Below are 12,018 nucleotides of genomic sequence, written 5' to 3'. Positions count from 1 at the left end.
TATTTAAATGTTGTTATAGGAACTGAAACTATTAACATACTTATTAAAAAGTATCTACTAACAAAAAATTAAATATCTTACAAAATCTATTATAGTTCTTTTAACACATCATTTGATATCAGTACAATTTTTTATAGAACAACTTGATATAGAAACAATTATTCAAAATAAAAACCAAACTGTTATATAATAATGTAATAATATAATATGCACTGTAATAACTAATAATGTTCAAAACCCAACTACTATATTTTTGTTTTTATATAGGTATAATTAATTTAAAATAGAGAATACATTTTAATTTTACTTGCTTCAATTGTTTATCTAAATTTTAAATTGTCTATTAATTATCCTGGTTATAACTCAGTAATTTTGTTTTGGTTATTAACTATATACGCGACTTAAAAAAATTTAAAACCTAACTCTTAACTTAACATATATCTTATACTTACTATAGTAGTATAGTTATAATTTTATGAAATTTCTGAATTCTCATTGAATTGTAATGGCCAATTAAAATATAATATAATAATACATAATATTATGTACCCAAGTAGGTATATTATATCTGTAAAGATTAATATTCACTTAGGTATTTCCATAAAATACTTTTTTGGATTTTTGACAAAATATTAGACGCTGTATTTATTATGTTAAATGAACATGTTTATTTACTAACTAGTAAAGTAAGATTTAAGTATCGAACAAATAATATAAAAAATATCCTTTCAATATTTTGAAAAATTATTTTTTCAGTATTTATCTTTTCAAGTATTTAATAAAAAAATAGAAATTTATTGTCTTAAATCGTAAAATATATCTAAACAAATTAAATTAAAAAATACAAATTATGCTTAATTAATAAATATAGATTTTTTGTCTTAAATCAGTATTCTAAAAATCTAAGGAAACTTATTTTTTATGGACACTATCGTAAAAAGATCCTAATTAGTTGTAATAATATTATAGTTTAATTTATAATAATAAACTATAATTTTGAGATTAATATCAATTTATAATATATTATTATTTTATATACCCCTTTAAGCAGACTTAACTTTAATCATTAAAGGATATTATCCTTTTTTCAGGTAAATTGATATAAATCTTCATTAAATTATTATTATTAATGAATGAATTCTAAAATAATAAATTATATCCAAGACATTGTATTACAGAAATTTTAAATCAATAATAAATTGTGTAAAGTAGGTACAATATTTTTAATTAATTGTTAAACCTTTTGCATTGATTAATTAAAGTATAGTTTTAAAAAGTATAATTTATTTTTAAAATTGGTTTTTTATAATTAATTCGAAGTTTATCTAAAAGTTATTCCTCTTAGCAATACTTCGCTAGGTTACAATTTGTGAAAAATAAGAACTATAGTATTATTTAGTAGTTACTAAATATTTATGACCGAATTAATAAAACGCTGAATCTAAAAATTCTACGCATAAGATACATATTATTATAAATGCTGCTTATTACGCTATGTATTTAGTTCTAAAAATTAACAGAGAAAAAAATAAAAAACAAATAATGTCATTTATCATGCCATGTAAAAATGTTATAGTTGGAATTAAATTTTATTTTTGAAATCCCCACACAAAAAAATGGCCAAAAAATGTGTGTTTTCGTTGGTAGAAGAAGATTATAAATAGATTACACATTTTTTAATTTTGATTATTCATTTATTTTCCTGTGTACACACATACACTAAACAAGTGTTATTAATTTTATAACAAAATACAATAATATTACAATAATATTGGCACGTATAAATAAGGTATAATAATAATATTCTTGAACCACCAAGTAAACAATAATATTAATGTCGTCTATGGTGAATGTGGTGATGTAAAATATAACACAGTATACATCCTATATTATGCAAATAATATTATATTACATGATATTATTATTATACATCAATAATAAATAATATGTAATCAACGTAACAGTAGCTGCAAATAACAAACTGAACACCGATATAAGTACACACGCACTCGTATTTGTCGGGCAGGAATATACTCGTGTTTTGACTTCGTCGTCATAAGTCGTATGCATACATAATAATATACGTCATATACAGTAATGTAATATAACGTTTAGTAATTACGCATACTTATACAGACACGCGCGTACACAATATACACATATTAGGAACTCATATACATATATATATATATATTATAGGTACAGATATTTACAACTCGTTGTCGCGACGTATACTATATAACGTATAATATACTATAATAATTTATTATGCTCGTACGTGTGTGGCATAGTTTCGTTTATACTATACGGTCGTGTGTGCGGCGGCTGCCGAGAGTGGTCCAGAGGCGGCGGCGGCGGTGGTTGCAGGAGCAGCGTCGGTCGCACGCGCTAGACACGCGTCTCGGGCGGCCCGCAGCCTCCTCTGCTCACGTACGCGGACCCGATGGCATGGCGGAGCCTGAGGAAGGAGGACGGCGGTGCCGAGAAAACCAGGTGCAGATCCCGTGCGAGTGAATACAAAACGCGCGCGCGTCCTACACATACGATGTTATAATACATATTAGATATATGTATATATGTATATGTATAAAATTATACATCGTTGATATAGGTACGCATGGAATAAGACGTGATATGCGCATAGATATAACTACGATGTAATAGTTTAGAGGCGCTAGAAAACTAAAATTTAGAATAAGACATGGGAGCAAAGATCTCCATACCCGCCATCATGATGAGTGTCACTAGAGCTTAGCAATCACAGAAGCCCTGTAAAATCAAAGTTTGAAATAAACCATACAATAAAATCCCTTTTTTCATGTCATTAAAATAAAATGTAAACAACAAAATGAGTATGACGTATAATTTATGACTCCGTATTCGCTTATAATTATACGAAAATGTCTATGAAAAATTATTATCGATAATCTTATTAGGTAATATTTAATTTATGCTTAATATTGCCAGATACCTGAATTTGTTTTACCTATATAGAAGACTAGAAGTATTTATTTCATTTCTTCCTAAATCATATACTCATAATCGGTATTTACATCCGTAATATTAATATAATAACAGATTATTTATTATTTTACACTTTAAACCGACGAACATTTTTTTATTATTTATGGATTTGAACTTAAACCAATATGGAGTATAAAAAGTTCTAGAGTAAGCCCCCCCGTCTCCTAGTTATGCCGATGGAGTTACACTGCAGCTGTTACAGACATTTGCTATCGTTTCCTTAGACACCTACGTTCGGGTTGTATTTTGAAGTGCCACGCGACCGCGGGTTCTTCCGCACCAATCGTATAGGTTGTGTATTGGCGCTCACCGCGCGGGCTACCGGCGACGACTGCTACAGTCCCTTCGTCCGGATTTAATCGAGCTGCCAGTAAACCTGTTGTGCTCTGAAAAGGGGGATGCACCGCGCGGCACCCTAGGGCGAACGTCTCTTGAAGGTGGCTTCCCAACAACGACGACGACGACGACGAAGACGACGAAGGCGATGACGATAATAATAATTAATGTTGAATGGGCCGATGAGCAACAACCCCCGTATATGTGACGACCAAGGCCAACGTAGAAACGAATACCTATACTGATCTCTGCGATACGACTCACGGCAGCCCGTCATCGTGTGCCTATATAATATTACAACGATTAACTGTATAGTGTATACCATTTAATATTATAATACACATTATATGGACTTAACTATTAAACACATAATAGGTATTATCGGGTGGAATAAGTGCGTTGGTATACCTATAAATTATTATATGTTATGTACAACAACTTTAAGAGAAGACCATAACATTGTTATACAATAGTGCAGCCTACGGGTTTCACGTGATGAACGTATCTAACGAGTACGACGTACGTCTATAATAAACTATAATAATAAATACTAAAAACATGTTCGCGCAGATGTAAAGTAAATTATTGAACACTTATATAGATATTGTAAAAATAAATTAATAATAATATCAACTGTTAGTAGCTATTCCGCAAAATCTGAAAAGATATAGGTGTGACTTATTTATTATATAAGAAAATTAATTAAAATACACTAAACTTGGTATTCAAATTTACTTCTACGCGATTTGCATATTATGTACATAAATTGCTGCAATATTTTCACGAATAAATATTTAAAAATTACTGTGAAATACCCTCAAGTTTAACACTTACACAATGATTGCAGCAGATACGAAGTATCCATCGTGAGCTACGCGTATGAAACGATCGGCAGTAATCGTTCACAACATGACGTATTGACGCTGTTAATCGTATACGATCAGAAAATCGCACGTGCCAACATTTATATTTTTCGAGAGTTGTGTCAATGGTGGCTGACGGAATAGTGCCATGTGTTCACAATTTTAATATCAGTCGGATCTTGACGTCGTTAGTACGACGTATAATATTTCCCGTATAACCTATTATAGTATTTTTTGCTGTATTAATATTTATTATACTTTTTTATTCGTTTCGAACAGAATTATTCATCATAGTCTGAACTATATAAATAATTTTTTATATGCAGGACGATTACGAACCAGTTTCAAAATCCTAGTTATAGTCTGGCTGCGGTGACTATTAATTACCAATGTATTTAAACAAGATGATACATTTAAGTGTCAACCCTCATTAATTCGAAAAGTTGTAACTTTTTTTTGAAAATGTATATTACATAATTTGATATTATTTCAAAACACAAATTCTATTTTTTTCTGTATAGATAGTTAGTTATAACTTGAATAACTTTATACTATATAGAGTATGTATGCCTATAAGTTGTAACTAATTAACTATTCATTGACATTTTGAAACAACGAATATCTTAAAAAATATCCAAGCTGCTACACAACGCGAAATAAAAAATATATTATGTTGTCATTCAAAAAAATAAAATACTTCAAAAAATGATAAAAAATTATGAAATTACAATTTTTTTTTAAAAAAACGATATTTTATGTCAAATTAAATATGTAAAATAGTTATTTTCAAAAATTAAAAATTAAAACTGAAATGATGATTAGACACATCTTAATTATACATTTGGTTATAATAATATAAAATTTGGCAATGTAGGGTCAAATTATAGTAATTATCTAGAATTAATATTCATTATTTATAGGTATTTAGCTGATGAATGATTTTAGTATATTTTTACTATGCAAGAGTGTAAATAAATTATGATGATAATATGTGTAATCATAATATTAATTAAAAATCAAATTACTATACTTTTTAGTTGAACTTTCATTAATGTATGATAAAAATAATGTTTGGTTTAATATTATTTATTTATAATTTATTATACGCCTTGTACTTTTCGTTCATAATTTTATTAATAAACCATACCTTCTATTATTTATGGTTAGTCTCGTGTATTATATTTTATTATTTTGTTATATTTTTTGTACCTATTTCATAAAAGTAATGGATTAATAAAAGATTTTTTAAAAGGTTAATTATGTTTTTCATATAGCTAAATATTGAAACAGTTTAAATATAATTTAGATTTTAGTATATTTTTATACAAGGACCTCTTTCTAATAAGATATTGTTGCTAACCCTTTTTCCATTTTTTAAATTACAGAACATGTATAGACAATGAAAGTGAATCCAATTAAAGAAACCGTTGCAGGTATACCTACAAGATGTATGTATATGTATATACATAAATATATGACCGATTCGAATTTTGAAAAGTGAAATTACAATAGGTAAATTGTTTTTTGTCTCAGCCTATAGTTATAACAATAACATGTAGATCAATTTTTTTTGGAGTAAAAACGTGATTGTCTTCAACATATACTGATTTTTTTTTAAAGAATATCGTTTATTCGTTATATCATAATTTGTTTGAATTAAATATCATGATTTTTTTATTCAATAATTATATGAATCCGGAATTTCCACGTGTTGTGTATAAGTATCACAGACATACTAAAAGGATCTCGATCATCTTCTGTACTGCCGATCTTGTTAGAAAATTATAGGGGCAAAACTAATATGAGGTCTTGTTCTCTACACACGTGGCACGCAACCGTGCATCGCATCGAAATGTTCACATTAATAACTACTTTATAATTTTACGTTCAGTACGGGTTTCTTCTTCAACTTAAACTTAAATATATATATATATATTAATGTTCTCGATTTATGGCATCGCGAGTAGTTCGAAAGTAAAAAAAACACCTGTATTTATACAATATTTATTTCATACAATTATAATAGTACAGTAGTATGCATGGTGGCAGTAGCCGTTGCAGTGCCTTCATAATATGCCCAAAATTAATATTATATTATTAATATTTTATTCGTTATTAGGTCAATAATTATTGTTTAAGTAATATTTTAAACAAAGAGAACACGCAATATAAATATGCTGTTGTATAAATTATAAATATCGAATAAAAAAAAATATATTTAAGTATTTATATATTATCGAATAATGAAACTGATAAATATTTAAAACAAATATAAAATAATAATATATATAATATATAATGTTGTTTTTAAATTTTGTTCGTTATAAATAGGGCTGGGATTTTAATTCCTTAAAAAATATCATAAAATGCATTATAAGAATAAATTAAAATGTATTAAAAAATATATTACAAGCGTATTTTTATTTTTTAAATAGGTAATAGTAGTATTAGTATAAATTGTGAAAAAAAGTTGTGCAGAAAGCTAGATTTCAACTCATAGTTTTAAATAAACCACGTTAGTCTTACCATAGACGTATCGTCTAGAATCGTTGTTTAAGTTTTGTCATTTCGACTATTGTCCCATAACATAATATGAATCATGAGAACCTACTTTATATTCTGTTATATTTATAAAAAAATATGTTGGTGTGTAAAAATCTTAAAATAAAATTTCATTATATAAATAAATTTTCTTTCTAAAAACTCTAAAAGGCCCTAAAAATTAAGAAATTACCTAAATTTAAACAATTTCAAAAAATGCAAAATAAACTTTCTTATTTTCATTTAAAAGTATGTAATAAACAAATTCGTGACAATACTAGCATCGCACAGGAAGTTATGGAAAACAATGCAAAATACATCGAAATATCCCAGCCATAGTATTAAGGAATTACAAATTATAATATTTTGTCATGTACAAACATAATAGTCATGACTTACAATAATCTAATATTATATTTTCATGTGTATCACATATGCAATTAAGTTCAATAGGAATAAAATATTTAAACATAAATTTGTTTATAAATTAATTAGGTATAGTATAAATAACGTGCATCGTGCTTGATCGTGTTAATAAACTAGAGCGTACTCATTGCACATACGTTTATTATAAAATTGTCGAAACGACATTGGTGTCATATTAAAGACATCGATGAGTTGTGTTATTGGACATTGTAATACAGCAAGTATAGAAGTCGTTCGCCGATAAGACACGCGCACGTGGTGAGGACCGATTACGGATTATAATAATAATTAATAATACTAATACACAAATGGTACTTTGGTCATCAACTAATATTATGTTTCTGTCGTATACTTAGACACATTTAATCTAAATATTGTATTAAATGTATTATATGTATGGACCGGTAAGTGGAAGTTTACAATGTCTTACCCATAGCACAGACGAAAACAACAAATGCGTCCATACGGACCACACGTAATATTATACGGTTAACACGTCGTTTTTTGTCACTGTGACAATGCCAACAATTCAGTTGACAGAGTACGTCCACAACATTTGGGACGTTGGAAATTAGTGTTATGAAAAAGATTATGACGGAATTAAGGTATATTTTAGTTAAATGTCGACGTGCGTAAACATCACAAATAGGTGCTACCTATAACGTGTTTGTATTATATATTTTTATATCGTACATGTACAACTTCTGCGTGTATTTGATTTTAATAGTTACATACTTACATACGTCAATCGATGAACATCATATTATAGGATTAATTATATAATCAAAATTAACTTAGATTTAAATTAGTATAATGTGCTATGTGCATAATGTCAAAAAATGTAATAAATGTTTATACTATGTAATTGGGTTTTCATTCGTTATTATTAGTTTTTTGCGAACATAAATTAAACACGTAGAGTTTAAATTTAAACAATAATAATAACTTAAATTTTATTTAAATTATATTATCTTTTGTTTTTAAAATATCTTGTCTAAAAATATTATCATTATTATTATTTATTCACTAAAAATTATTAATTAAAAAAATGACTCCAAAACAAGTGCTGCCGAAGGTCTCAAAGTAAACGATTTAGCACTAACAATATCTCTGTAAATTATATAAACCATTCATTATATTTTATAATATCTTTTAAAGATATTTTAAAGATTAATTTAATATATATGAATTATCTTTACCCATTATTTTGTTCAGCATACAAACTAGAAATTTTCACAACCAGTTTAGGAAATAGTCTCTTTTTGAATTTTTGAAGGTTAATATTTTCCAATTCAGATCCAAGGTTAATGACAATAAAGTAAGTCTTTGAAAATGTATTACTTCTAAAAATTAAAACTAAAATGATAGTAATAGTTTATGATAATTTTCATTTCCATATTTTTACCTTGAAAAAGCAAATACGTATTCTGATATTTCATACAATTCTAAATTTCCCGTACAAAATATTTCCAACTTTCTCAGATTTTCAATTTCTTTGAATATCTTCAAATGACTACGTTTAGCGTTCTGTTCAGATTTGACGTTCACAGTTACATAATTTGGATTAATAGGTAACCATGTCTTCGTCTTATTGGAGAATCCAGCTTGAGGCGAGGAATCCCATTGAAAAGGTGTACGACCACCTTCACGTTGAAGTAAATTGTGTTTATCAAAAATCTGATCATCTCTCAAATAAGTATCCGTCATTCCCAACTCATCACCCATATAAATAACGGGCGTTCCTGGTAAGAGCAATTGTAACATGTGAATACCATCTATCAATTCCAATCCAAACATCGATGTTGCTCGATGTGCATCATGATTTCCAATCTAAGCCATAACAATATTTTACAAAGTATTTTTTTATTTTTATTTAATTGATCAAAATTCCTAAACAAATTATATTTCTTATAAAACGTATGATATTATATCACAGTGCTCATAATTTGTCTGTATCAATAGAAGTGTCTTATATCTTATTTTTACTTACAAGCCAACTTGACCATGCTCCAGATGGCAAATTTGATATCCATTCTGTTATAATCTCAACATATTTTTTTGCAGATCGATGGCGTAAATGTAAAAGACATACATTTAGTGGGAAATGGGCTCCAGTATTTGTTTCATTTCCATAAAATTTCATCGTATAAGTATTATTTAAATAAGATTCAATAGTCATAAATCTGTGAATTGTATATAACAAATTTAAATTACTATTTTTTAGTTTTTACATTTGTTTATATTGTGTACCTTGTTTGGCCATCCTTTTTCTTATACTCATCTAATAAAGATCTCCAGTCATTTACTTCATAAAAACATTCGTCTAATGCCTGTGTATAACCAACTTTTTGTAGTTTTCCATCGTTTAATATAGGTGCATCTAATAAATCCTGCCTCTCATGTAGGTGTGAAACTGCATCCATTCGAAATCCGTCAACACCTTTATCCAACCAGAAACGCAGCATATCCTTATAAAAAATAATCAATAAGTTAATTAAATAATTTATTTTATCATTTGATCATAAAATTGTATGTACTTTTATATCTTTGCGGACTAATGGATTCCAGAAATTTAAATCTGGTTGTTGCTTATAGAACTGATGTAAGTAATACTGCTGCCGTTTTTCATTCCACTCCCACATACTATTTCCAAATATTGACATCTAAGTAGTAAATTTACACAACACTATAACATATTATCTTTAAAATCGTTTATTTTGTTTAAAACAGTAATTAATTTTAATATATTTTTTTTAATACTATAGCTGTTGACTGTATTTTATTAGTCTTAATAACTGATATGCACACCAAAAATTTAAAGATTCATATTTTTAGAACTTATAGTATCATATGTCATTAATAAAATAAAATACTTGTATAAATTAGCATTCAATTATTAGTTTTCTGTAATTTTTACTCACCCAATTATTTGGAACTTGTCTACTCCCATTTACATATATTGCATCAGCCCAAACGTAATAATCTGTATACGGTTCTTTTTTTTGTACAGATTTAATAAACCATTCATGTTCATCACTTGTATGGTTTGGTACCATATCTAGTATAATTTTAATTCCTGTACAATTTAAATTTATTAGTAAAAACAATTTTCTATATAATACTACAAAACAACTTAAAATTATATAAACCATTTTCGTGAAGTTTATTTTTTAACTCATCAAAATCTTCCATTGTGCCCATAATTTCATTAATTCCTCTGTAATCCGATATGTCATAACCCATATCAATTCCTGGTGAAGGGTATATTGGAGTTAACCAGACAGCACATACTCCTAAATACTTAAGGTATGGAATTTTTTCAATAATTCCTAAAATATTTAATTTAAATGACAATTAAGACATACGGAAAAATGTATAGTGAAAATAGTAAAAATACATAATATAATAATCTAATGGTAAACAAATAAAATATTGTTAAAAATCTTATATTACCATGCAAATCTCCAACGCCAGTGCCAGTTGAGTCCTTAAAAGATCGAGGGTATAATTCATAAATGATGCATGTTTGCCACCAATCTAAATTTTTTTTATTTTTCTTGCTCGAAATGTCTTCTTTTAAAATTTTTTTTTTTCCTGGGCAGTTTGAAATACCTTGTTGAACATTTAAAAATAAATATATAGGATTAATGGTATTATTAACATTAATGTACCTATTAGTTGTAAAATAATGTGTTTTGTGTGTATGTGATTTTGGTTTTGAAAAATTAAAATTCAATTGTTAACTTTTTTTAAATAATTGGGAAAAACTAACAAACAATAATTAATTTTTCTATTAAAATTTAAAAATAATAGTTAACTCGTAATTTCCGCTCAGAATTATGGTTTAGCATATTTAACAATGTAACTAATTTGTTACGGTGGCCTACAAAACTATGAAGTACCTCAAAACCGTATAATACATAGTAAAAAAATTCTTTTGTTTTTTATTATTTATTCATAGTTACCCTCGAAAAAATTGAAATTTGGGTGTGATTTACAGACTTGTTTGTAGATTTATATTACATAAAAATTTATTTACTTTCAACTCTCTTATTTTTATCTTCGTGTTCTAAATTTGTTTGATCTTTGAAAATATTAGAAAAGATATTGTTCGATTCCAGTTCAATGTTTGATTTTTCGTCATTCCAAAGGTCAATTAATTCCTTGTTACGAGCTTCAACACCAAGTATAATGAAACATAACAATATTAAATATAACATTTTTTAATATATAGAATAATTAACTAAATCATAAGTAACTTAGACATCATTATATGCACGAATGAATGACTGTTCCAAGAAATTATGTAGACATTAATTTAAATACTAAATAAATAATATTTATAAATTATAAGTACATCATTTAATTGTGTTTTTGTATTTATTATTTTATGATTATAATATATTTATGATATTTCAATTAATCCTTAAACTGTCACAAATTATTTATATAATATAATCACGCGTCATATGTATTTCAAAATCATGATTCGTGCATGAATCGTATATTGGTATACTTGATAATTGTTTTCTTCTATTTTACTTCTATTTTTTTTTCTATTTTTCAAAATATCTTTGTAATTTAATCTCTTCAATACCTGAAGTATAATAAGCTTAGTTATGATTATAGTGATTATACTATAAACAAACCACATTAGTTTTACCGTATACAATATCGTCTAGAATCGTTATCTATAGGTCTCGATACTTCAACTATTGTATGATAATATAATATGAATGACGAGTTCTATTACTTTATAATCTGTTATATTTATATAAAATCATGTCGGTGTGTAAAAATGTTAAAATAAAATTTAAAATTTATATGT

General features: G+C 26.8%; 1 protein-coding gene across 1 annotated transcript; it reads right to left on the bottom strand.

The window, feature by feature from the left end:
* Positions 1–7,819: 7,819 nt before the first annotated feature.
* On the bottom strand, positions 7,820–11,500 carry LOC132930307 (maltase 2-like). The gene is made up of 10 exons (XM_060996099.1): positions 11,230–11,500; positions 10,644–10,802; positions 10,340–10,519; positions 10,112–10,266; positions 9,728–9,853; positions 9,441–9,658; positions 9,181–9,373; positions 8,596–9,020; positions 8,390–8,533; positions 7,820–8,300 (listed from the first exon to the last, which is right to left on the bottom strand). The coding sequence occupies exons 1-10, from the start codon at positions 11,408–11,410 to the stop codon at positions 8,231–8,233; spliced, it is 1,851 nt and encodes a 616-aa protein (XP_060852082.1). The 5' UTR covers positions 11,411–11,500; the 3' UTR covers positions 7,820–8,230.
* Between the last annotated feature and the right edge of the window lie 518 nt (positions 11,501–12,018).

Source organism: Rhopalosiphum padi, chromosome 4 (genome assembly GCF_020882245.1).
Source record: "Rhopalosiphum padi isolate XX-2018 chromosome 4, ASM2088224v1, whole genome shotgun sequence".
NCBI lineage: Eukaryota > Metazoa > Arthropoda > Insecta > Hemiptera > Aphididae > Rhopalosiphum > Rhopalosiphum padi.
Note: the sequence above shows the minus strand (reverse complement) of the source record. Positions and strands in the feature narration are given on the sequence as shown.

Bases quoted from the DNA above. Each gene is read 5' to 3' on its own strand.
- LOC132930307 (XM_060996099.1), bottom strand. From the start codon at position 11,410: ATGTTATATTTAATATTGTTATGTTTCATTATACTTGGTGTTGAAGCT. The intron at 9,374-9,440 runs GTACACAATATA...TACAATTCACAG, and splicing joins AAAAAGGATGGCCAAACAAG to ATTTATGACTATTGAATCTT. The intron at 9,021-9,180 runs GTAAGTAAAAAT...GTTATGGCTTAG, and splicing joins GAGCATGGTCAAGTTGGCTT to ATTGGAAATCATGATGCACA.